Source organism: Dermacentor andersoni, chromosome 1 (genome assembly GCF_023375885.2).
Source record: "Dermacentor andersoni chromosome 1, qqDerAnde1_hic_scaffold, whole genome shotgun sequence".
NCBI classification, from domain to species: domain Eukaryota; kingdom Metazoa; phylum Arthropoda; class Arachnida; order Ixodida; family Ixodidae; genus Dermacentor; species Dermacentor andersoni.
Genome location: NC_092814.1, coordinates 146,543,738 through 146,571,590, shown reverse-complemented (window position 1 = coordinate 146,571,590; position 27,853 = coordinate 146,543,738). Strand labels below are relative to the sequence as shown.

General features: G+C 45.8%; 1 protein-coding gene across 2 annotated transcripts in view; it reads left to right on the top strand.

Moving 5' to 3' along the window:
* Nucleotides 1-27,853, top strand: part of CkIIalpha (casein kinase II subunit alpha) — an 87,002-nt gene that overhangs the window by 45,149 nt on the left and 14,000 nt on the right. For both annotated transcript variants that reach the window (XM_050192368.3, XM_050192369.3), the window contains exons 6-10: nucleotides 4,756-4,806; nucleotides 5,436-5,663; nucleotides 8,528-8,757; nucleotides 8,836-8,984; nucleotides 15,812-15,892. In XM_050192368.3, the coding sequence (XP_050048325.1) occupies nucleotides 4,756-4,806; nucleotides 5,436-5,663; nucleotides 8,528-8,757; nucleotides 8,836-8,984; nucleotides 15,812-15,892 (739 nt within the window). The remainder of the gene's footprint in view (nucleotides 1-4,755; nucleotides 4,807-5,435; nucleotides 5,664-8,527; nucleotides 8,758-8,835; nucleotides 8,985-15,811; nucleotides 15,893-27,853) is intronic.

Sequence of the window (27,853 nt, the reverse complement as noted above, 5' to 3'; positions counted from 1 at the left end):
CGTTGCATCATCACAACCTCGACACAGCACGCAAAGCAAACATCACCATGCCGTCACGCCTACACCAGCCGCACAAACGAAAAACGGCCTACTCGCAGCGTCATGCACGAAGAAAGAAAAAAATCAGCTGCTGGATTGTCTTGACATGGCTTACTAAGCTGAGACCGGAACTGCTGTAGCTATGAACCAGGCAGAAATGATGATGATGAGCGGGGATTTGCAGTCGCGCCACTTTGTGGGGCAGCAAGGAGGCTCCGTTCAAAACAAAAATGGCGTTCAGCAAGTAGAACCATGCACTGGTCAGAGTCAGTGCATGGTGCTCTCGATCGAGTTGGCTCAAGGAGTGTCCGAAAAATCAGACGAGAGGTTGCAAGGTGTTCGAACTTTCGGCAGTTGTTACAAATTATGGTCTATGGGAAGAATGGCGGTGCCGCGAAGCAGACCGAATAATCGAGCATGTCCGAATTTTTGGAGTCCGAAAAATCAGTCGGTGACTGTACCCGAAGGCAGTCGATAGAGATCATGGCCCCTTCGCACAAATCAACGTCCGGTGCCGAATCTGTTGTTGCCTGTTGGGTAGTACCGAAACGAGCATTCTTTATGAAAGGGATGCGTATTCACGGACCGTCGCTTAATCACTGCCTGATGCGTGGTGCTCCATGCTGCGACCGCCATCTCAAGCGCCATAAACAATTCTACGACGGCGGGATGCCGATTTCCTTGTTTTTGCTGTATTTTGCTCACTGAAGCACACATTAAACACTGCACTAGGTGTGCAAAAACCATGATCACGTGTCGGTAGCAAAGTGCATGCCGCTTCGAATGGACGATCATCAAACAACATGGCGGCCAGCACATGTTTCCGGCGCATGCAATCGCTTGCAGCGCTTGGTTGTTTTTGTAAACAAAAATGGAGGCGCCCACGCAAGTGTTATGTGGTGGTATCTTATGCAATTTTAGTGCAAAGCAATTGCATTTGAGCACCTTTTGAAGCTTGCTAGCCTTGTGCTAGTACTTAATATGCAGGTTTACATTGTGGCAAATGTCGTTGTACTACATTGTAGTACAGCGATATTTCATTGTTGAGAGGTACGAAATGCATTGAATCCTATGGGTGTTCGCCGGGGATACGAAAACATTTCATTGTCGCTGGGTTTCGTTATCGTGGGTTTCGACTGTAGTAGATATTCGATTTGCGAATTGCATTGTTTGAACATTCACCGTTCAATTCAGTGATATTTGAGTCTTCGCAAACCCCTACAGTTAGGTACAACTTTAGAAGGCAGCAGCATTTGCCCCTCAAAACTGCATGCACACGAGTCTCCACCAATGGGCGCACACTCTGCACTGACGTCATGAGCTGGACGGCCAGTGACCCTGCTGATAGAGAACATGGCAGTTTGCGATTCGAACTGGGCCGAGTCGCGTCAGTGGGGCTATTTTTCTGTCGCTGAACGAATCAGCCATCACGCTTCGATCATCTGGGCGGGGCTTCTCCTGCTTTCTTAAGTTGTACTTGCCTATAGTTAAACGCATGGAGATTGTTTCCAATGGCACTGCACCCCACGGGCAGTGAAACAGAAAAGGGAAGATGCTTATCGCAGTAGAGTGGGCAATCGTAGCTGTGAATGCAGTGTGCAACGACCCTGGAGAAGATTTGCTGGTGCCAGAATTACAAACTTACTGCGCACCAGTGTTTTCACATGAGACGGTTGGTGAGTATTGGGGGAGGAGCTGCCGTGGTGGGCGGCTACTGTTGCCGATTGCACACGCCTTCCACCTTTTCTTCTTTATATTCGGTCTAGCGGTCAGAAAATGTATCATATGATCACAGTCTGGCGATATACTGAACGGTGATGCTTACTGGGAACTGCGAACTTCAGAATACCAAACTTCTCAGAATGTCGATCGTTATTCAATTTCCATGCCATGTTAACACCTCAGTACTACAAACTAATATTCCGAAATCTGGGTATTCTTAGATTTCTGTGTATCCTTTACAACAGTCGGAACAGTAGGCTAGCAGACAAGATGCAGAAAGCGGACACCACAGTGCATAGGTTTGGAAACCCTGAGAACGGCCCCAAAGGAACAATACCGAAAGAGGACTTTTTCATTGTCTTTCATTCTTTCACTCATCAGGTTTTGAGTGCGCAGCTCAGACAAGTGTCGCCTTTCAGCAGAGGCACATCTCTTCCTTCTTTTGCCCGTCTTTGTGCAGTTGTAACAGATACGCATGCCCACCGAGAAATGTAACCGCCGTGCGTGTGGGGATTCCACATGGTCGCACTTTCCCGACGATGTCGTTTGCACATGCTTTCACTTTGGAATAGTTGAGATGTCCGCCTCGAGTGAGACATTTGAGACAGATGAGGATGTCCACGGCAAGGAAAGTGAAAAACGAACAAGAAGAAACTGCACTTCAAAGGTGACATGGAACTTGTTCTTTGTTGGTGTTTTTCTCGACGTCAGGGTCTCCTTTGCGTGTGCCACTCTTAAACGGTGCTGCGGTGGGGTGGTGCGTGAAATCTTCATCTATACAAAAAAGCAACAGTGTGGGTCAAGAGCCAACGGAGGCATTTTCCAGGATAGCTTATACTGTGGCCACTCATGGGTTGCTTGGAAAAATGGTTAATTTTGCGTCTTTCAGTATAAGAACCTTTCAGAATAACGAACAGTTTGGTGCAGTTGCCTGAAGTTCGTTATATTGAGATTTCACTATCGGCAAGACCAAATCACTGCGATTCGTGCATCCATGCTGAACTTGTTTCATTCGGGCTCACAGGGTTACATGTGAACTGGAATTTACTCGGACTTTCTGCAGCCTGGATTGACTTCTTGCTAATGTGTGGCGATGGATTGTAAATGGTACAGTGTGTAGGATAGGCAGGGCCCGTTCACGTGGGATTTGCAGTGTAACTGCGCTGGTGGCAGCACAGTGCATATTATTCATATATGCTGGTTAGATTTCGCACCGCGTCCATTTAGACTTTATCCTGAATAAAAGTGCATTGTGACGTACGCAAGGCACACGGCAGCCTCGCGGCCAGGCAACTTTTTGGCTTAGCGTTGTGATCATTGTATCGGACTATTCCGCAGTGCAAGTGATTTTTGCATTGTATGTGCACAAAAAATACGTGAGTTTTCGTGTGTCCCACACAGTCTTGAGGACAGCAGATTTCCATTTTTCACCATCTCTGAAAACTGTTGGCACGTGCAGAGATTTCAGATTAGCTCCAGTTAGGCATATAGTACAATATTTTGAATTATTCATAAATCAAACTATTTCGTGATCCGCTTGGAGTTCGATATATCCAGGATCGAGTGTAGTTATGTTGTCTCAGTCGAAAGACCATTGGTGAGTGTGACTGGTAGCCTTCTGTGACGTACAGATGTTGCCACTGCACGATTTCACCTCTTCCCTATTTTTTTGTTTGTACTGTGTGAACAGTGGTTTATCATCATGGTCAAAGCTGAATTGCAGTTTTCTCCATCCTAATTGCTTAACATCTTTCAGCTCAGATAAGTTAGCAAATGCATAAGCTCAGTGGCTGGCTCGAAGTTTGTGTGGCTGGTTGGCGAGTGCTGAAGTTCAAGCATTTCAATGTTGAAAGCATGTTTCAATTCATATTAAGAAGGACAAATATAGATATACAAGTGCAGGCATAACAGGAAGCTCTGTTTCTGCTTAGTGGAGGATAGGTGTGAATAGTTTTGTGTCGTTGGCACAAATCTTCTGCCTCACACTGCTCATGCATCAACATCGGTGTCCTGCCTAGAAAGCATCCCTTTGTGCAAAACATAATGAACCTGCTGATAACCACGTGGCAGCTCTGTCAGCCATTTTGTTTCTCGCAACACCTGCAAGGTAGTACAACAACAACAGTGCAGTGTAAAGGGCTGATTGCTGAGGTCTTCTGGCTTTTAAAGCAGATAGTTTTCTTTGGCTCTTTTGCCTGTTTTCATGGTGAGCAGCCAGACTTTCTCCGCTGAGTACAAGTGCTTTCGCACAAGTGAGTTATGACGCAAATTCGTCACTGAACAACAGCTAGATCTTTGAGACTTGCATGGCGTCGCACAAGGCCTTTGTGGTGTCTTTAGATTTGATGGTCGGTGGTGGCGCTATGTGGCGTTTTTTGCTTACTGGCCTGACAGTTGCAAGGTGCACTTGCTGCCAAAGTATGCTTTGTGTATTTTGCTGAGGTGCGCCATTTTGTTTGGCCGGCTCAGCACACCTTTGCTTGCCGATTCCCACTGCGCGTGGGATCTGCATGATTTTAAAGCGAATTATCTGAGGAGTATCTGACCTCTGTGGAGTAAACAAGCGGAGAAAGCGCAGGTATGCCTTTCACATATGAGTACGCACACACACACACACCCACACACACTTGTATAAAGGCACAGTGCCCAAGGAGCAGTGCCCCCACCAAAAGCAAGGACTGCCCTGAAGGCAACTTGTATTACAATACATACAAGATGAGGATACGGAAAGAGCACTTGAACACTCGGACACGGATAGCAGCACAATGTCTTTGCGGATGTGTTCTTGTCATGTCCTTGTCTCGTTTGCGCCACACTACTATTTAAAAATGGCTTACTAACAATCCGCAGACAATTGTAGAGGCAAGCTTTCAACCATTGCATACAGTCCAGCTGACTGCTCTGTAGAGAAGTGAGATTTTGCAGCTGTAGCCTAAAAATCTGAGTGAAATTTTTGTATAGCTTGTATCTAAAGCAGATTTTTTTCTCTTTCAGTCGAGGACACCTGCCCTGATATTTGAACATGTCAACAACACTGACTTCAAGGTAAGTTAATTTCAAGTACAGTCTTGTATGTGGTAATCTTTAGCTTCCCGATGACTTTTGTACCATTACAAGATATTAAGCTTTGAAAACAAAACATTTTGGAGCAGTTTGTTTTTACAGTTCTAAATGTATTCAATTTGTGCTATGCCGATCCCATGTTACTTTTATACCTACCCTCACAAGATCTTAAGCTGTAAAAACGAAACATTTTGAAGCGCTTAGTTTCTACAATTCTGGATCTGTTTAATTTGTGCTGATTTTTATTTGTCTTATATGAGTTAGTGAGTGGTAAATTGTCCTGCCTTCATGTTTTGTAACTTCTGCTTTGCATTGTCAAGTAGAAGTGTCGTACCTCAATACTTTATTTGTTTAACCATTACAGTTTGGCGGCTACACTTCCACAAAGAAAAATTCAGTGCTGATTGTAACGATAAACTGGTGACCCTTTTGCATGACCTACAGTTGTGTATCAGTTGACATCAGTAATATCTTCTTTTACCCTGCTGAACGATAATGTTCCACAAAAATAGTTTCTTAAAAGTTAACTGAATAGTTTACAATTATTGTATTCTGCCATCTTCCCGTACCTAACAGTGGTCGAATTCGTGTGCGTTCTTTTGGCCCTGCAGCAGCTGTACCAGACACTGACAGACTACGACATTCGCTACTACTTGTATGAGCTGCTCAAGGCACTGGACTACTCCCATTCAATGGGCATCATGCATCGTGACGTCAAGCCTCATAATGTGATGATTGACCATGAATGCAGACGTCTGCGCCTGATAGACTGGGGTCTCGCTGAATTCTACCACCCTGGCCAAGAGTACAACGTTCGAGTTGCATCCCGGTACTTCAAGGTACAGGCCCCAAATCATAAATTAATATCACGAAAATTTTTTTCGCAACCTTTTTTTGTCAGATAACTGTTGACATGGCAGTCATGGTATGAATCCTCAATTTCTAGAATGTGCAAGAAATAATTTTAATTTTTAGCAACGTGTCCAGATTGTGCGTTAAATGCAGTGAGGGTTTGTAGGCTAAACCAATGTTGCTGCAGTAGGTGGTGGTGATCGCATATCACAAGCCAATTGCAGTGGGTGGAATGAAACTGCACCATACTGTGGAAAGGTAGCAGGTGCTTGAATTATTTCTGTACCACAAAATTTGTCCCTCTTGAAGGAAACACAGATGCACACACCAAGAAAAAACATAGTAGCCAGCACAATGTACTTTCTGAAGTCACTAAAAATTTGGTAGGCTCTGCTGTAGCCGACATCTAGATGCATATCGTTGTGAAAATTTCTACAGCACGAGCTGCTGACGTGCGCCGTGCTGGTGGGGCTTGAGAGGCCCGAGATGCACGTTGTTGTCTTTGCGGCTTCCCCAAGGTTATTTTTCAACTCCTCAATTCAGCCTGGGTGAACAGCTTCTTTGGTCGGGGAATGTTGGCGGATGTTTTGATGAGCCTACTTGGCAAGAATCGTGGTACGAGGCACTGACGATTTGATGCACTATGTTGTTTTATTTCTGTGTAGTGCTTTGATACAGCTACAAAAAATCGAAATGAAATAGAGCTGGTGGGCCCCATGAGAATATGATGCTTCCAGAGCAATACATAAGGCTCACTTCGAGCCACCTGCAGCAGGAAGTGGTTGGACGTTTGGGCTATCGCCTATAAAAGTGTTCAGTTCGCTTCCAACGGCAGTATGAAACAGAAAGGCGAAGTAGCTTATCAAAAGAGAAACTGAGTGCGTGCCAGCATTGTACCCGTACTTTGGGGAAGCTGCTGTTGCAGGCACCTACTGCTCTTAATTGCGTGTGCCTCATTACTTTTCGTGTTCATATGGAATCCTAGTGGTGGGAACATGTATCATAAGATCCCACTTTGGTGATGTTCTGAATGCTGGTGGCAAGATTGCATTTTCCGGGAACGTATTAACTGGTATAAAAGAAGTGTAACTGTTTGATCATTTATATTTTCAATCCTTCATGTTAGTGCCGTGAAATCGTATGAAATGTGATCATGTCAATGAGGTTCTACTGGCTTGTGTTCTGTTAGGTTTCTGCTTACATAACCCTCAAATGCCATTCAGGGAAGCATGCAAGGCATCTACCAATTGGGAAAACCGGGAATTATCAGGGATATTGAATAGTCTGGAAATACTCAGTGAAAACTCAGGGAATTTGTGCTTTCTATCAGGGAAAATTAGCTGTAATTTTATTGAAAGGGAACGAAAGTCGCTGTAATGCTGGCTCAAGTCGCACAGAGGAATTGTAATGAATCGTCTTTGACGCCGTGTCGTCGGCTGGAGGAGTTCCCAGTGTACAGTCAACGACCGACTTTCCGGACGCCCGATAATTAGGACGGATTCGCGGCACCACCACGTACCTCATAGAGTCAATGTATAGGAACGTCTGAAATTTTAAACGCAAGAACCCTTTGCCGCCCGATTTTCCTAACTTTTTGTTGTGACCGCAGGTCCGAAACGGTATTACTCAAAGCCACCACCGCCGCCATTTTGATTACCTCACCGCCTCAAACCAGCACTCTTGCACACAGATCCGCTGGCAGCTGTAGCCACTAGCGCCACAATGCTAGACCTAGCTGCTTCAACGTTCGCTATTAAACTTCTTGCTGTTTAGTGCCCTGTTTTTTCATTGAAAGAATTCACCGCTGTCAGCACTGGCACTGACTCCGTCTTTGTAATCCTCGCGATTGGTTTCAAAGCGTCTTCGCAGTCCATAGGTAGTCCAAAATACGGGACGTTGACTGTCCTACTGAACAAGAGGATGTTTCAAATGGTTCGTGGGGCGAATGCGCGGTGCAAGGAGAATGAGAACAGGAAGGACCTACATATTGAGGAATGAATGGGAAAGGAAGTGTGCCGCCGCTTCTTAGAAGGAGCTTCAGCTAAAAAAATAGTGTTGGCTGAAGCTGAGATGCGGGTGTCCCACTATCCAAACCAAAATAAGCTATTTAAAGCAGTGAAACGCAACACTGAGGCGTTATGCGCGGGCTGAGAGTATTTCAGGACACATTGCTTTCTTGGTAACAGAGCAAAGGGACACAGACAGAAGGAAGAAACAAAACACGGGTGCCCGTGTTATGTTTCTTCCTTTTGTCCATGTCCCTTTGTGCTGTTACCAAAAGTATGATGCCTAACCAACTCACCCACCTTGCTATCATACTTCAGCATATGTCAGGACAGTTGAGGTTGACTTACCAGCTGTTGAGAGAGAATCTCACTTGTGACAAAGTTTGGCCTTATGCCAATGAGCTTGCTGTTAGTTGTTAGAAATTGCTCATGCTCGAAAATATTGGTTTCTTTATGCATATCCATTTTATTCGTATTTGAGAATGTTAGACTCGATTTGCAATGGGGTTTACCATTTTTTTCAAATATATTTTATTCGCTGTGCATTTTACGAATCCCTCCCTTCTGTTTTCTTTTTGAATAAAATAAACACTGCTCCTTAATATTCAAACTTAAGTCATTTAAAAAATTTTTAACATGCTTACTAGAGAGTGAAAGCATTGGGCGACATGGTGCCAACCGTCTTGACATAAAGCAAAGTTCTGTGTCACTCAGGGAATTTTGCAAAGGCACCCAGGGAAAGCCTGGAAAACTCTGGGATTTTAGAGATGTCAACTTGCTGGACATCCTGAACGTGGTTTGAGGACCCCTGGTCTAAAAGGTGCATGTGTGCTACGACTTTGCAGGGTCCGGAGCTGTTGGTGGACTACCAGATGTATGACTATTCCCTGGACATGTGGAGTCTCGGCTGTATGTTAGCCTCGATGATCTTCCGCAGAGAACCTTTCTTTCATGGCCATGACAACTACGACCAGTTGGTGCGCATTGCCAAGGTGCTAGGCACTGAGGAACTTTTTGAATACCTTGAAAAGTACCAGGCTGAGCTGGACCCTCGGTTCAATGATATCCTTGGAAGGTTGGTATCTTGCTATTATTGCTTGCTCATGGAGCAGGAGTACTTGATATCTTAACTGGTGTTGGATTTTAACTGCAGGCATTCACGCAAACGGTGGGAGCGCTTTGTGCATAGTGAAAACCAGCATTTGGTAACCCCAGAGGCCCTGGACTTCCTGGACAAACTTCTTCGCTATGACCATCAAGAGCGCCTAACTGCCAGAGAAGCCATGGAGCATCCTTATTTCTGTGAGGCTCATTCCTTTTTTTTGCATGCAGTGGCAATTTTTCTGCTATGTTGCACACAAGAGAAGGACCCAGTGTCTTTCCTATGTAGATGCTATTTTCTAAATTCAGCCAGAGGGTGGTAAACTTCCAGTTTGGGAGTGGTAAGCAATAAGTATTAGTTTTTTCTTTTTGAAGTTAATATTTGTAATCATTGTTTATTACATTAACTCTTTCCGTACTGTGGACAAAATGGGTGTAGTTTATAGGCTACATCAGATTCTTTTTTTCTGAAGACCCAAAATTTTGTGCATTACATGACAGCAAAGCACAATGAATGTGCTTTTCAGGCGTTCAATTTTTATAGTGATTTACGTCATCAAAAAATATAAATTGCCAAAAACAAGATCGTAAAATTAAGTTTAACAAAACTTGTAAAGGTACACTCTTGTATATAAAAATCGGCAAAATTTCTGAAATACAGTTGCGGGCAGATTTTTTGGACTCCGAAATTCGGACTTGACGGATATTCCAGACTTCATAAATGCACCGTCAGGGTTCCCATAGAGCTAATGCATTTTCACGGCTGATTTTTCAAACAAATTTAGGCCCCGAAGTTAGATTTTCCTGACTAAATCTCTCGTTCCGAGCCACGCTCCCCAGTCTTAGAGGCCACCATGTTGGATTTTCCGCTGGTTTGGCCAGGATTGGCTTTCAGTGACCTGCTTTATAGCCATGCCTGCTCTCTCTTAGCTGACAAAACGCTGCAGGGGACGGCACCTTTTTGTTTCTTTTTTCAGTGAACACATTTGGCGCAATCACTTAATGCAGATTAGTTTTTTGTTTTTTAAATTTCAGTTGTTTTGGTTTCTCGGAGCAGGTGTGTCTCTGAGATCTGGCATCTTTGTGTGTGTTAGTCCGGCTTCGCATTTGTGTGATCGGTATCACCTCGTATGCCTTCGCGAGAGCCAAGTGGTTTGAAGAAATGTGGCACGTTTCTTCTATGTCCATGATGATCTCTGGCAATCTCCGGCAACAGAGACAGCCAATACGGTGACGCACTTGTCAGATTTTATACAGAGGCTATGTCAATCTTGTGCAAATCCAAGCAAATCTAATTGCCATCAATAGTGGGAAGCAGGGCATTAAGAGATTTTTTTAAGCTGCTGTGAGCCTAATAAATTTTATTTTTTTGGGGTGAACAAGTTTTTCTAACTGTTCGATTTTTTGGACAATTCTTGGTCCCCACGAGGTCCGGAAAATTGGTCGGCGACTGTATACAAAATGTTTCTCCGATCTGTGTGTCGGAATGGAACGAAAATGAAGCATGAGAAAAAATGATACTTTTGACTGGAACGAAAACGTAACTGAAACATTATTTATTATTTTGTTTCGGAGTGAAACCGAAATATTTTTTATCTGTTTTCGGTTCAAGGGTAAGAGTTGGCAATAAATAACCGGCGTTGGACAACGTCAGAATTGGCACGTATCTCGGGAATCTGCATAAGCACGTATCTCAGACAGGCGTAGTGCAATCAATAGCCGGTCAAGCGCTCCACTAATCTAAGCCTACCGCTCAGTGCACTAGCAGATTAGCATCGTAGCAAAGCCGAAGGCTTGCTCACTGGAGAGCTTATCGTTGTTTTCTATGGGCACAACACTTTGTTACCGAACCTTTATCGGAACAGCGGTGTCGCATTTTGGTGAGTACACGCGATTACATGCTGCTTCTGAGATCATGCTCAGTGCCTTGACTGAAGGCACTCGGCATTATCTCATGACCCATAAGTTCAGGAGGCTAGCTCCACTGCATAGGAAGACTCTCTCCACTCGCCCCGTCTAGCCTCCGCAAGCGAAATTCCTTCCTTGCATTCTCCCATGCCGGACCTCGAGCACGCGTGGCACATACGTCATGGGCCCCGCCTTGACTTTTTATTTCTCTTGCTTTTTTTTTTTTCCGGCGATGTGCATGTCCGCTGGCTGCATTGCGCACGAGCTGTTGTCGTTTCGCGCAATGCACGATTTTGCACGCTGTGCTCAAGGACACATGACTAGCTGTTTAATTCAGTGCTACAGTCGAACCCACTTATAACAATATTCAAGTGCCACGAAAATTGCATTGTTAGAACCGATCATTGTTATAGCCGGGCTGCATGAAAAAAATTAAAATAGGAGGATGGCAGAGCTGATGCGAGAGAACTATGGCGGTGAGGCCTGTTCCCCTCCCCACAACCTTCCTCCATCTGGGTGATGATTGTGTTCACTTGTTTGTTTCCTGGACGCTCAACAGCCGCGGCTTGTTACACGCGATCGGAGCGATCGCATGTAACAAGCCGCGGCTGTTGGCATTAAAGAATGGCACTGCTGTAACAACTGCATAGGATACGCTACGCCTAGCTGCTTTGATGTTCACCGTTAAGCTTCTTGCCGTTTTGTGCCACGTTTTTCATAGAAAGAATTTGCCGCTGTCAGCAATGGCGCCGACTGCACCTTTGTGGTCCTCGCGATTGGCTTCTAAGCTCGGAAAGCATAGCGCATTGCATAATGCCGGTTTCCTAAACTCAACTTCGCCACAGTACACCAATGTTACGTGGTGAAGCACGCGGTGAAGCGTAACAAGTGTGGGAAGGGGCAATTGTCATGGGACGCAGTATGTATTCCTTAATTATATACACGTGCACCCACCATCTCCTTTCACAGTACGAGCACAGATATGCCTAATAAGTGTACTGGCAGGCCTTCAGAGCTTTTTCGGATGTGCGTGTGGCGATTTGAGCCCTTAAAGGCAGTAAAAGACATGCATTCATTTTTTCGAACTGCTCTATTTTCGGGCATTTTCGGGCCCCTAGGGAGTCGGAAAAATCGGATGTTGACTCTGCAACTGACTAAGAGGATGCATCAAATGGTTTTTGGGGTGAAGTCATGGCAGAAGGACAACGAGAACAGAAACGACCTGCGCATTGAAAAATTAATGGGAAAGGAAGTGTGCCGCAGCTTCTTTGAAAGAGCTTGAGTCCAAAAATACCCTCCTTCGAGGGCCTTTAGGGGTATTGTAAATAAAATAAAAAATGGTGTAAGCTGATGCTGAGATGGAGGTGTTCCTCATCCAAACCAATATAAACTCTCTAAAGCAGTGAAGCGCAACACTGAGGCGCTGTGTGCAGGCTGAGAGTGTGTCAGGATAGTTGAGGTTGACTTACCAGCTGTTCAGAGGTAATCTCACTCGTGAGAAAGTTCAGGCCTCATGCCAATGAGCTTGCTATCAGTTGATAGAAATAACTCGTATTCGAAAATATTTGCTTCTGTATGCACCTCCTTTTTATTTGTATTTGAGAATGTTCAACTCGATTTGCTATGGGTCTTGCCTTTTTTTTTTTTTTGAAGATATTTTATTCTCTGTGCATTTTACTAACTGTGCCCTTCTGTTTTTTTTTTTTTTAACAAAATAAATACTTCTTTACTATTCAAATGGGACTGAGTCGGTTTTTATTTTTTAACATGCTTTCTAGAGAGTGACAGCATCGGGTGACGTTGTGTCAACCCGTCTTGACACAAAACGAAGTTCTGTGTCACTCGGGGAATTTTGGGAAGGAATTCGGGGAAAACCTGGAAAACTTGGGGAATTTGGAAATGTCAACTTGGTAGGCACCCTCAAGTTATTTTGAAGGTGGCACCACCACACTTGAGAATGTAAACAGCCTATTTAGCACCACAGGGCAGGCATTTCGGGACAAATCAAGGTCCGGGGGTTCGAAAGCGGGACAGAACGCTGTCCCACGCAAGAGCTACAGGACTACAGCGGTAAAACTAAGACCGTTCCCACCTAAATTGGGACATCTGGTCACATTATTTATATACTATCTCTTTGTGTCTTGTAATGTAACTTGCCTTATTCCATTACGTGGAGAACATAGTTCACAATACAGGTGTTCAGTGGGCTGTGTTCCTCAGAAAGTTGCAATTTATCCTCTGATGCACAGCAGAAGTTCTCATTGATTGAGCCTATTTGTGCTTCTATCAGGGAAAATTAGCTGTAGTTTTACTGAAAGGGAACGAAAGTCACAGTAATGCTGGCTCGCGTAACAGAGGGATCGTAAGGAATCGTCTTTTGACGCCGTGTCGTCGGCTGGAGGAGTGTCCAGTGTACAGCCAATGGCAGACTTTCCAGACGCCCGACGGCTCCGCTGCACTACCGTGTACCCCATTGAGTCAATGTTCAAGAGCGTCTGCAATTTCGGACGCAAAGGCACTTCGGCCGTCCGGTTTTCTGGACTTTTTGCTGTGACTGCAGGTCAGAAACAGCATTAATCAATGCCACCACTGCCACCGTTTTGATTACCTCGCCGCCATGGTGAACGCTAAGCCTAGATGCTTCAATGTTCGCTATTAAACTTCTTGCCGTTCGGCGCCGTGTTTTTCATTGAAAGAATTCACCGCTTAAGCAATGGCGTGGCACAGACTCCATCTTTGTTGCCCTCGCAATTGGCTTCGAAGCTTGGAAAGCATGGCGCATTGTATAATGCCGGTTCCCAAAAGTCAGCTTCGTCTCAATACAGAAGTGTTACGCAATGAAGCATAACAAGCATGGGAAGGGGCAATTGTCACGGGACACAGTATCTATTCCTTCATTATGCATGCGTCCACCCGCCATCTCCTGTCGCAGTACGAGCACCGATATGCCTAATAAGTGTGCTGGTAGGCCTTTTCGAATGTGTCTGTGGCGATTTGAGTCTTTAATGGAAGCAAGACATCCATTCATTTTTTCGCGCTGCCCGATTTTACGAACGTTGACTGTACAGCTGATGAAGAGGACGCTTCAAATTGTCCGTGGGGCAAATGCATGGTGGAAGGAGGATGAGAACAGAAAGGACCTACGCATTGAGGAATGAACGGTAACGGAAGCCTGCTGCTGCTTCTCTCAAGGAGCTTGAGCTCAAAAAACAAAGTGTTGGCTAAGGCCGGAATGTAGGTGTCCCTCATCCAAACCGAAATAAACTCTTTAAAGCAGTGGAAGGCAGCACTAAGGCGTTGTGCGCGGGCTGAGAGTATGTCGGGACAGTTGAGGTTGACACACCAGCTGTTGAGAATCTCATTTGTGACGAAGTTCGGGCCTCACACCAATGAGGTTGCTATAAATTGATAAAAATATCTCGTCACCTTCAGTCATGACGTCCACATTTGTAGACGTGACCTATTTTTGCCATTTCTGTGCAGTGGTAGCAAGGAATAGAGCACAAACACTAAGCTTACGGCAAATTGAACATTCTGATAACCTAAATTACTTCCATTTTGCTTCTGAGTGATATGTATCGCTGCAGAGTATCGCTTTGGTGAAGGCCCTAATGTGATGCTTAATGTGGGACATGTTGGTGGCAACCTTGAAGTATATATTTTTTTCTTCAATTGCTTGAGGCTAATGAATAACTTGTGCATGTAAGTTGAGCAAGGGATTTAATCCTTTTTATAAAGAAACTTAGCATGACTGACTTTACAATATTCAAATATTTAGTTACTCTGCAATTATAATGACTCATCATAAAATGCTCAAAGAGCCATTCTATCACCTTGATTTGCTTTCAGTGGAGTGTCAAGCACCACCTATGTTTCACACATAAATATCGGCAGTCTATCATAATTTGTGACTGAAGTGGATATTCGAAAACATTTGTATGTGTATGCACTCCTTTTTATTCGTATTTGAGAATTTTGCACTCGATTTGCAATGAGTTTTACAATTTGTTTCAAATTTGCTGTGCATTTTACTAACTCCTCGCTTCAGATATTTAAAAATAAAATAAATAATAATCCTTACTATTCAAACTGAATTATGTCGTTCTTTAGCATGCTTATTAGAGAGTGACAGCATCGGGCAACATAGTCTCAGCCTGTCTTGATGTGAAACAAAAGTTCTGTGTCACTCAGGGAATTTTGCAGAGGCACTCAGGGAAAACCTGGAAAACTCTGGGAATTTGGGAATGTCAACTTGGTAGACACCCTGAGAAAGCAACTACAAGGAACTAGATTCTGTGTAGCATAGAATGTCGGTTGACCAAACTTGCAAGAAGTCAGTTCTGCGCAGCACGCACAGCACAGCCGCAACATAAGCTGGAGGAGCAGTTTCACAGGAGACCGTCGTAAACTGCTGGAAGGTGGTAACTGCAAGTACTGGGTGTACGGAAGGTGTTTTAATTTGCACACATTTATTGAAACGTGCATAGTTTGACTCTCTTCTTCAGCAGCGGTTCATACCTTGCGAGGAGCGCCATAACATGTACCAAAGGGTAAACATAGGTATTGAGACTGTGCGGTGCACGTCTCGTCCCTTGATCTGTGGCACAGTACGATCCAACTGCTACATTTTGCAGCACCTGGTAGAATACAATGCAACTGCAATGCAATGTGGCGATATATTGAAACTGTGTGACTCATCATGCGACTCCTCGCGCGCTAGGACGCCTGTATAGGGCATGTTTCCGCAGCAGCTAGCAAGCGCTGGCACGGCGCAGTGGTGTAGTAGCCAACTGCTGCGCAGAGGGGCCCGACTTTGATCCTGCTGGGAACTTTTCTCATTCCTGGCGATAGCTGTGACAGACACCAGCAGTGGTGGTGGCGGACGTCGCCAACCGAAATGGCTATCAGACTGAGTCCATAACAGCTTAAGCTGTAAAAAAGCCCTGCAGGGGCTGAGCAGCAGTCGGGAGGGGGAAAACACCAGTTGAAAGGTCAAGAACTCTACATTCACATTGGTGGGCAACCTTTGAGCACATTTCAGGGAATAGACTTTTGCAGTATAATTTCAGCTTTGGTCCTCTGTAGTGTTTAATTAACTGCTGTGGTATATTTTTATACAGATCCAGTTTCTAAGGAGCAACAACAAAAGTTCATGGACCGTCGGACGGCTCACAGTGGGTCACCTCCTCCTGTATCTGCAGGTGAGAAGGCTGTTTTGCTTCACTGAGTTACTGTAAAATTGATGTATGGGTATACTTCAAGTGCTCTTGCCTGTCATTCATTGCTTCGAAGCACCACATTTGTTTGCAGGCAGATCGATGTAGTACATTAGGCAAGAAAGAGCTCAAAAACATTTGCAAGGATAACCTTTGCATGCGCGCTCTTCTACTTCATACACCATTTTCCAAGGACTATTACCGAAGGACACGTTGCATATCGGTGAACCATTGCACCCCAGGCTCACCATTTATATATAGAATCATTTTATGTAACCTTCATTACTGGTTCAAATGCAGGCACAGAATTGAGTCTCAATAGCGATGCGACCAGCCTGAAGACTGCTCGTCATATTTTGTACAATAAAGGTTTACTACTACTAGCAAATCATGTAAAATATTCCGCAAGAAAATAATTGAAAAAAGAAGTAACACTTGTATGTTGAAGCAGCAGAAGCACACTTGTGCATACAGTAAAACCACTTTGAACCGTACCTGCTTAAACAGTAGTTTTGTTTTGAAAGTAGTAAAGTCAAATCCCCGACTCAGCGGCCATTGAACATAATGCGTTTTGTATCCGCATAAACCGTACCAGCTTATTGCGTACGTGCTGGTTAACACTTAGTGTTTCCACTTTTCGTCGCACAAACACGGCGGTGCGTGGTCTCCTCAACAAGCCTCAGAGATCGGAACAACGGCCTCCAAGCGCCCTGTGCGTTTGCACGTGAAGCCACATCAACGTCATTTTGAGGCCGTGCCAGGGAGCGTTGTGGCATTGGTTGTGGCGTCGTGCAAGCGAGGACTCGCGTCATGCTGAAGCTCGGATAAAAAGGACGCAGGGTGCTCAGCATAGAAGAAAAATTAGACATCGTTTCTGCTGTCGAACGTGACGCGAAGAAGTCGGTGTTGGCACGCGACAGGTATCTGCTGTTGATTACGGTGTCTGGCATTTAGAATGCGAAGAAGTTGCTTGGCAGCGCTGCTGCGACCACGAAGAGATGTCGGCTACGAGGTTCGACTTTTCGCCATCGTTGCCTCTGTTGCCGAAGTATGGACTAGTGACAGTGATGAGGACGACACGGAAAGTGACAGCACGGGCGATTCAGGCCCAACAGTGGCAGAAGGTGCGTATTATGTCAGCCTCATGAATGCAATCGTCGCGACGAGAACAGCACCCCGCAATGAAAAAGGCGCCCCGTGACTTTTGCAGCGCTACCGCGCGCGTGTACGGAGAATATGCAACACCAACGAGGAATCTGCCATGTGAGTGTTTGCCGAGAAGAGGGGTCTGGCTGAAAAGCTAGCACGCAGCTTCAGTAAGTTTGAGGCCACTGTCGTCACTGCTAGGCCTCCGCGGCATCAAACGAAAATAACACTTTTGTCGTGCGAAGTGAATAAATACTGCATTGTTTTTTTAACCTTTCATCCCACTCTCTCCGATTTCCGTTTTCCGTTTTTGGCAGGTAAGTGGGCGATCTCTTGCTATTTCGGTTAAACAGTACTACGGTTTAGTACGTACTTTTTCCGAGCTCTGGCCAACTACGGTTTAACGAGGTTTCACTGTACTTATTTTTACGAGCAATAGTTGTTTCCACCCATTCACTTCAACTTGTTACAACAGCCCTTTGCACTCTATACCAGTGTGTATGTACATTCTCTCGTGCCTATGTACTAGTGATGTTTGACTGGACACCTGCTTATAAGTCAACTGCCCTGCCCACTGCTCGTACCTATTGTTTTGTGCAGTCAGCTTTTTGTAGTCATGCTAGTAAGTATATGCTTAAATCTAAGCCAGTAACTTTTTTTCGCAAGGTATAGGAGGCAAAATCAAGTGTTTGGCTTCGGATTGGGGATACAGTTGAAGGTTTGCACAACGAAGTTGCAAGCATTGATGTGCCCTGTAAAGGAGTGCGAACTTGTCATTTTTTTTTTGTGTGTGTCTGTTAAATGAAGGTTCGAGCCCTCTAAAGCAGAGAAATTGAACTTACTAGTGGCAAAGCACCCTAAATAATTTTCTGTACTACAGTACTGCTTTCCGTGAGCCAGTGTAGATTTCATTACCCAGGAGGTGGATGCATCATTACGTTTTGATTAGTCTGCTTACTTCGTTAATGCAATGGCTACAGCTGTCACACATAAGCGCATCGAAAACAAACATGCTGAGCACTCTAATATTTTTATTTTATTAATTTGGTGCAGTGGTTGCCGAGAAAAATGAATTCTCCTATTACATGTATCTAGATTGGAGCACCCGAGCTAAAGCTTCCTCTTAAGCAGGTACATATTAACGAGGTTTACTGTAATACTTAGTTATGTCGAAGTAGTAAAAACTGGAAACAATTTAGAGATGAGTGGATTTTTGACGTAAGTAACGTTGCAGAAATTGTAGTGAAATGTTGAGCTCTTCCTAAAAAATTCACTAGTGACCAGCTTTTCAACAAGAGCTTTTAAACTGGCTCTTTGTAAAGCTTTCAAAGAAGAAAAATAAAGACATTACCAAAGATATCAATCAGCTCCGTTTTTCAGCAGTGCCAATATACAGTGGAACCCCGTTCATACGTTTTTCACCAGACCGGGGGAAAAACAGTAACAGCCGGGAAAACGCAACAGTGAGGAAAGCTCCGAAAATTAATGAAAAAAGTGCAGCTTCAACTATAGACACTTTATTTCCACAGAGTGCGCTTAGGACTTAAAAAAGTCTAGAATGGTGGCTTGCCGTTTCTTTCGCTCGCTAGAAATCGCCACGCGTTTCTCAATAGCCTGGAAGGCCGCATTGCTGTCAGCGTCGCTGTGAGGTGCGACGTACCTGCGGAGGAGGTCCAGAGCCGCGACGGCTTCTCCAAAGCTAGGATTTGGCAACTCCCCGGCATCATGCGGCTCGTGCTCCTCGTCGTCACCGCGCCACGGACGAAGGAATATCCGCGGGAAATGTTGCCCTCTTTGGCGTAATCATGCTAACGTGCTAACGATTGTTTAGTATTGCTGCGGAGTGCGCGCGTCCGAGCAGCCCGGTGGCGCGCAGCGCGGCGTGGTTTCGCGAGAAATGTAAACAAGAGAGGAGAGCTGGCCCGATAGGCGGAGCAACGCCATGAGCAACGCCAACTTCCGGCTTCCCTTTAGCTATAGCTTCACAAAGAGTGACGTCAGGGCCTCACCTGAGTTTCCTTTCTCCGTGAGTCGACCCGTCCAACAAACACCTTCCAACAAACCATGCGGTGACCGTAATCACAGTGATGATAGTGAGAGCATTTTTCACGAATGGCTACCTAGTGGCGGCCTCTCGAACAGGCGTGCGGCGTTTTGCAGCCAGTTCCATAGCCAAGCCCGGTCAAAACTTGTCAAAAGCCAAAATGGCGGTTGGAGCGCGTTGCCTACTTTAGCCCAGGCGGGTTCGGGTTGCGACGCGTCATGCGGGAACGTTTTCACAGCTACTACGTAACAGCGGGGTTCCTTATACATTGGATCCTATGGAAGCTATGCCGGGACCGGATGAAAACGACGTAGCAGCCAGGAAAACGCAGCAGTGAGGAACCTAACAGCGGGGTTCTACTGTATACTGTGGCGAGGAAAGCATATGTTGCCTTGAAGAGGACAAGTCCACTTGTTGAAACGTTGGCTCCTGCTTTCACCTTGTTCTCGTTTTGCCTGGTTACCGGAATAACAGGAACATTTGGTGCTGCAACAGAATTCTCACAATGCACGCTGCTTTGATAGCTGTCGCTTGGGGTCGACTGCCAAGCAACTGGCGGAGAGGTTGGAGAGGCTTCGCGCACTCGCTCCTAGAAAATCTGAAGTAGACAACATGACGTGTCATCATGATGCAGAGCCAGTGAAGGCGGAGCTTAGCCCCGATAACTCGGCGAACAAGTTAAGGAGAAAGTGCATGGCTATGTCGGATGTCGGCTACGAGGTTCGACTTTTTGCCATCGTTGCCTCTGTTGTTGCCGAAGTGTCGACTGGCGACAGTGATGAGGACGACACGGAAAGCGACAGCACGGGGGATTCAGGCCTGACCGTGGTAGCTGTGCATTACGTCAGCCTCATGAATGCAATCGTCGTGACGAGAACAGGCCCCTCAGTGAAAAAGGCGCCCCGCGACTTCTGCAGCACAACCGCGTGTGTACTCGGAGAATGCTTAACACCAACGAGGAATCGGCCATGTGAATGTTTGTCCAAATGAGGGGGCTGGCTGCAAAGCTGGCTGCCGTGGCATCAAGCGAAAATAACACTTGTCGCGTGAAGTGAATAAATACTGCACGTTCTTTTCCCTTTCATCGCACCCTCTCTGAGTTGACAGGTAAACGGGCGATCTCATGCTATTTCGGTTAAGCAGTACTACAGTTTAGTACGTACTTTTTGCGAGCGGCCAACTACAGTTTAACGAGGTTTCACTGTATCTACTAGTATAGTCCTGTCGACATAGGAAACAGCAATAGTTCCGTTATATAAATCTGGTGACAATGTTTGTTGACTTACAGGCCAATCTCTCTAACATCCTACTCGTGCAATATGTTGGGAGCACATGCTTACGGGCATATTTCAGGCTACCTTGTTTATAACAATATTTTATCTAACTTTCAACATGGTTTTCATCGTGGTTACAGTATTACCACTCAATTGATAGAATTTAGTCACAACATTGTTAGTCTGCTTGATTTAAGTTACCAAATTTATTCTATCTTTATTGACCTCTTCAAAGCTTTTGATACATTTACTCACTCCAAACATTTATGCAAGCTTGACTCAACATTTAACTATCCTTCTCTTGTTCACTGGATTGCAAGTTTCCTCACCAGCCGTTCGCACATTTATTTTAGGAACACTAACTCTTCTGCTGTTGATGTAACGTTCGGTGTGTCGTAGGGTTTTGTCCTGGGGCCATTACTCTTCTTGCTGTACGTCGATGATCTACCTTCTAACATACCTGTTAATACAGTAAAAGCTCGTTAATTCGAATTCCGCGGGGATGCTATCAAAATTCGAATTATACAAAATTCGAACTAATGAAAGCCAGAGAAAAAAAATCGATCGGTTAAGGCGCGTATATATTCTGACGTGGCGTGAGCACGCGCGCACACGCGACGTCACATTGGCGTGAACAACGTCTATACTACGAAGCTCTGGCGCAGCCAACGTAACCGGACGCGGCCAGCGCGGTCCGACGCGCCCGACGTCGAGATGGCTCTTGCTCCATCCGCGCGTTCGTCGCGCTGACTGGGGCGGAGAAAAAAAAGTCTCCGTCTCACGCGAAAAGCGAAGCATCGATTGCGATAGAAAATTAGTAGATAGCTATACGAAGTAACGATAATAGTTTTATCGGCCGTATAAACTTGTAAGCATTCGCTTACTAACTAAATTAACAAGCACTGTGTCACGCGCGCACAGGTGAGCTTGAACACATCTCGCTCGATGACCGCGGAAACTCGCTGAAAAACGCTGGAGTGAGGGCACGCAGCAGTAGCAGCGAGCGAATTGACGTTCGTACAGCCCTCGCTTTAACGCGAACGAAACGTAGCAAGCACATCGCATATGAAGCTACCGGCAATACGCGCACTCTGCCAACATCGCACATCGCTTTGAAGACGAGGCCCACGCGGGCGCGCACTTTGGCCACGTCGCAGATCGCTTTCAAGATGCGGCGGCCGCGCAGCAGCCGCCTCAGCCGCCGAAGATCGTCCCTCGGTCCCTGCCTCGCGCGCGACAAGAGAGGGCGCGCTCCGCCCCACCTTCCCCTCTCGCGCACGCGAGATCGAGCCGCGTTCGTCGGCTTACCCTCGCACGCTCGTACGCAAAGAACATGGCGCGCGGCGAGGGTGTTATCGTCCTTGCCGCTGATCGAAAAAGCAAAAGCTGCGCGACCCGCGCGGCGACGCCAGCGTGCTCCCGCGCACTAGCACTCTCCCCATCCACGATGATGCGAAGTTCGAATTATCGGTGGCGGTGCGGATTTCAGTGTGAATTAGCGGGATGTGTCACATATTGCTTTCATACATTGTGGGACGGACCGCGGCAACTAATTCGAATTATCCGAAATTTCGAATTAACGAGCAGTGAATTAACGAGCTTTTACTGTATACGTTTATATGCGGACGACAGTGTGCTCTGTCACCTCACCTAAAGATCATATTATTCTTAGCGATTCTTTTGATCACTTCTGTTAATGGTGTAAAACCTGGCAAATGATTACAAATTTTAAGAAAACTGTGTAATGTCATTTTGTAGGCATATGTTTACCATCCACGTTTCCTTGTGCATTTAATGGTTGCACACTGGAGCAAGTGTCTGAATATAAATACCTGGGTCTTTATATTACTAATAACATGTCCTGGTCTCATCAATTATATTTGTAATAAAGCTCTTAAAAAGCTGGGCTACTTACGGCGTACTTTGCGCACAGCTCCTTTAAAATGAAAGTAATCACTTACAAAACAGTTATCCGGCCACTTTTGGAGTATGCCTGTCTGATATGGAATCCACATAAGAAATCAAACACAATGAAATTGAAAGTGGTTCAGAAATAGGCCATCAGGTTCATCTATCGTCGATACGATAGCAACTTTTCTCAGTCTTCCAACTACTCTCAGCATCCGTCGCAACATAGAATCCCTAAACCTCTTGCACTCATTAACTCGCCTAACACTTCTTCCCTTAGTACTTACTGTAAAAACAGCAATATAGGTCGAACTTTTTTTCAAAGAACCATTGCGAAAAGTCGACTCTCGTCTTATATACCGGACATTGGCGGAAAAACTATGGAAGTCTAGCAACAATGGGCGGATGAAGTAAACAGCCGCCATCGCCAGTGTCATCGCCATCAGCAGCAGCGCGGCGTGGCGACATTATGGCGCCGGCATTTTGCGTTTCCATTGTCGCAGAGTTATATTGGTTAAAGGGACCCTGAAACGCTTTTGACGATTTTCTACAAACGTACTGAGTCGTTAGAGTAGGTCCTTCTGATCATTAATTGACACATCGAAGTGCCCCGCGTAAAGCGTGTAATTATAAGGTTTTAAAAATGCACATCGCTGCCGATCGCAGCACACTGCTCAGCGGAATTTTAAGCCGCCCCTACCCATATGACCGAAATCACCCATACGACGTCAGTGGGGCGAGCTATCCGATTGGCTGACAAGGGCGCGTGATCGATAATTTTTTCAACTTTATGGTAAACAAATGATCTTCGCAATAGTTGGAATGTTAGTTAATTTGTTTTTATGAAAAGAAAGTAACATAAAGAGAATGCACAAGAACAATTTTTCAGTACACTTAAGGGGGGAGGCTAACCTGGAAACCGAACTTTCTTATTTTTCAATATATGCAGATGAAACTTTCAGGGTACGTTCACACCACCGAACTATGAGGAACTGCAAAGTTTCATGAAAATATGTTTATTAGTTCCAGAGTTATTGAGGTCTAACTAGGTGATTCATGTATATGCCTGAGGAAGAGCCTGGAAAAATGCCAGGACATCGTAGGAAGCTGAAATTCACTGTGATGATCCCTTGATAGATATCCCAGGGGGCTAAAGAGCCCTTTTCCTTAATTTCACCCCCCAAAAATTTTAAGACGACTTTGAATTTGATGTAGCCAATAATGACCACATTCATCAAAAATTAATTGCTTATTATAAAGTAACTGCACCAGCTTTCAAAAAAAGAAGCCTGTTACCCCCTGGCAAAGTCATTCAGGAACAGAATAAAAAAAACGGCATACAAATCTGAAGAGCGGTTCTTGAGATATCGCCTTCCCCAGCACCACTACTAGCGAAAAAATCCATTCCGAGAGAACAGGCCTTAAAGTTGAAGACGTGCGTTTTTTTATTAGAAAGCTGCTGCGGAGCTTCTAATTAGCTCTTGCGGCTCCAAGCACACTCAGTGTGTCGGATTTTCGACTGGTGACAGCCGAAAGCACAGTTCCGCCGCTGAAAAGCGTCTACGCAGTCGGCACTCGCTGCGGAAGATCGGAAGTTCGATGCTCGTACAAGACGCATATCGCGCTCCCGTGCACTGAACATCTGCACTGTCTTGGGCTGTGCCGGCATCGCGTGCAGCGAAGAACTAGCGAAAAGAAAAAAGCTGAGCAAATAATCTAAAAGACAGCGCAAGGCGATGAGCAGCGCGCAAGCTCATGTTGAGGCGGACAGAGCAAGGGGCAACAACGACGCGAGCGCGGCATCAAAGGGAGCAGCCGCCGCCGCCCGCGCAGCAGCCAATGGCAGGCGCACTTTAGCCCGCAGGATTTGAGCAGCCGCCACCGCCCGCGCAGCAGCCAATGGCAGGCGCGCTTTGGCCCGCGAGATTTGAACGCGCTGCTCCGGCCAATCAGCGCTTCGCATCACATCGCGGGAAAACGCCAATAGCGCCTCAACCGCGCCGACGATGCCATTTTGCAAGGCGGCAAAATAGAGACAAAGAATCCACGGTCAAAACGACACCAAGATGGCGCAGCCAGGCCGCATGGGTCAGGAATGGCGCGCGCGCGAAGTTTGACTTCATTTTGGCATTTCCGCGTGTTTTTTGGGCCCCGGTGGCCTCGGAAGTAGCGTTATTTTTGGTACTTTACGGTTGAATTAGGTGCTGATAATTACAGAACAGGTAGTTTATGAGACATACAACCCAAAAATATGGTTTTTCAAAAATCAACTTTTTCGTGATTTTTCGGTTTTCAAGGGCCGCGTCCCCCCTTAAGCACTTCCGGCACATAGCAAGTGTCGTCTGCTTGTGTTACAACGTACTCCATTTTGACGAGAGCTCCGCGGTCAGAGTCGGTCTCAGTCTTTTCGCGAGCACTATGATTCGGCTTTGTTGCCTTGTGGACTGCAAACGTAACGACTGGCAATATGTCAAGCTGCGACATTGTGTCCCTCTGCAAGGCAGCGTACGAGCGAACTGGCTGCTGCGCATCGGACTGCCGCTATCCGATCGGCGTCAGGATTGGCGCGTTTGTGGCCGTCACTTTACACCGGAAGATTACTAACGCAATAGCGTTTCGCGAGTCCGGTATTAGGGCAAACGCAAGCGCAAGGGGACAGAGTCTGGCCGCTTGACTGTGCCATAACGGGATGAGCCATGAGATGAGCAGAAGGGCAAATGTGAATGGTCTGCACGGTGCAGCCACCTGGTGGCACAGAGCTCAACCATACACAGTAGCAGCAACGAAGTGTATTCTTCTTTGCTGCTGGTGTGTATTTTTCGCAGGAGTGTAATCATCAACACATTGTTTTTATATATGTTTAAAATGTTTTACACTTGGTTAGAGCAATATTAGCGCTTTGTTTCGATGGTTAAGCGCTGCGCCAACAAGTGTGTGGACCGTGCAGACCGATCAGGCCGCTCACGTATGTCTACGCTAAAGTTCCTTCATCAGCTTGAGTTTATGCCTCCAGTCATTCGCTGAAATGACCAGCTTGCCTGTGGTTACCGGAATACAAGACACGTTCGGCGCTACGACAGAATGCTCGCAACGCACGCTGCTTCGATAGCTCTCGCTTGGGGTCGACGGCCAAGCGGCTAGCGGAGAGGTCTCGCGCGGGCGGGGGCGGGCTCCAAAACAACCGGAAGTGGACGATGTGACGTCGCGTCGTGACGCAGTACCATTGAAGGCGGAGCTTAGCCCCGCTCGCTCGGCGAACGAGTTGAGGAGGAAAAGCGTGGCTAGGGAGGAGAGTAACTTCTAATCGCTTGTAGCTCCATTAATACGTAACGCTTCACTTAAATTGTGGTGCGAATGTTCTACTTAAGCTGTACCCTACGCGTCTACAAAATTTGTCCGAACCGTTTCAGGGGCCCTTTAAAGGCTGCTTTTTCACATTTTGTTTCAAAATGAGCGGAAGCCGACGTCAATTCACAATCGCCTTCAAGGAAAAGGCGATTGAGTACGCAGAAGCTAACGGTAACCTGACGGCACAGCATGAATTTGGAGTATCTGAAAAGAGCATTCGGTAGTGGCGGAGGCAAAAGCAACGTATTACAACTTGCAGCAACCAAAAGAAAACGTCATTTCGTGGACGGATCACAGCGCGGACCACAGAACTGGAAGACAAGGTTGCGGAGTTTGTCCGGGAGCTGCGTGTAAGATCGCAGCCTGTGACTGCCAATGCGTCCATTTGAAAGCGGTAGAGATCGCGTGCGCCTACGGACTGGGCAGTGAGAAGCACTTGTCATCCGACTCTAGTTTGGACGATTCTGGTCAAAGGCGTTGCTCTGATTTGGAGTAGCGCTTGCGCACTTCGTGCGCTTCTGTGTACTGTACACCCGGCCAATTTTTAACAGTATCGTGTGACCATCGACCTGCGTGTTAGCACCTTATCATCACGGCACGGAGCGGTGAAATAGCGAAAGTAAGCGCATGTGTACACATGCGCATATCTCATTTGTTTCACTGCTCAGCGCCGTTAATAAGGTGCTGACAAGCACGCGGGTCTATGGTTGTGCGATACTGCTAAAAACTTGGCCAGGTGCACATGCGAGCAGCGTTTAAATAAATACTGTCACCATTGTGGAACCGGCTGAGTCGCATTTGTTTCAAGGTAAGGGCGTCTTTCGGTACTTTCGCCATTAAAAAAGAATTTTTTCATTATTAGAATTCGTTAGTTGGGGGATCGACCTATATTCTAGTTGTTACGGTACATAAAATTTGCTGAACATTCCTCATCTACACTCTAAAAACAGTTGCACCCTTTGGGGTGTATATTTGCCACACAACAACAATCGTCATCTGTCTTGCTTGCGTTTCCTTTCTTGAAAACGCTGCGATCGTTACTTTCCTGTCGAGAATGCTCTGTCATGCTGATAACGCACATGGCGTTCCTGACTTGGAAGTATGGGGCTTGCAGCGTTAACGAAAGGAAATGCAGACAAGACAGATGACGATTATCGTTGCGTGGCAAATATACACCCCAAAGGGTGAAACTGTTTTTAGAGTGTAGAAGGTATCACCATTTTAATATTGTACCCTATCGGTCACGAACTGATGCAATTATAGTTTTTTCCCTTAACCATTGAATATTGGAACTCATTGCCTGGTGCCATTCATTCTCTTCCTTTGGACGATTCCTTGCTTAAACTTGAGTGTTATTGACCTATCTTTTGTTGTTTTCTCTCTCTTGTGCTGCTTACTTTGCACATTTTTGTATGATATACAACTGTATAATTCCCCACTCCTGCTATAGCCCTAGAAGGGCCCCAGTATGTAAAAATAAATTATATAAATAAATAAAATAAACGAAGCCACTGTTTGCCGCTACTGCTGCGGACAAAACTGTGGCCGCTATTGATGCGATCAAGGAATGCGACTACGCAGTCATAAAGGCATGCGGCCGACGCCCGCACCAAGTCAAAGCGAAACTACTGTTTGCGGCAACCGCTGTAGACGAAACTGCGGCCGCTGTAGGCGTGATCATGTATGGCAGCTACGCAGTTATGAAGGTACGCAGCCAATGCGATGCTGTGCGTGGTGCTAAACACAAGAATAAATGCTTTAAAGGCACATAGAGGCACAGAGCGTTTTGGGATAGCTGTCATTCACATGCGATTTCCGCGGATGCCTATGGTGATGCAGAATAGCTATGTGCTAACACCATTTCTGCTCTTTTGCATTGCACATTAGCGACGCTCCAGCACTTGCAGAGCTCCGAAAGTTATCCAAATTAACCGATGTGCGGCCAAGTACGTCCAAATTAACGAGTTTCGTTACATTAGATAATACAGAATTATGCCAGGACCATAGGACGAGTCCGAATGATCTGATTTTCCGAATTAACGAGGTTTTACTGTATACCACATGACAGTGTAGACCTAGTAGCTGTTGCACGAAAAATTTACTCAAACATACATAAAAAAAGTCAAATTCCCCGTGGTAAGAAAGAGTTCGGAAAATTTTTACCGACTACGATACTCCCTAATGCGAATTTTGAGCGCAGCTGTTTAGGTGTTCTGAATTCACGGT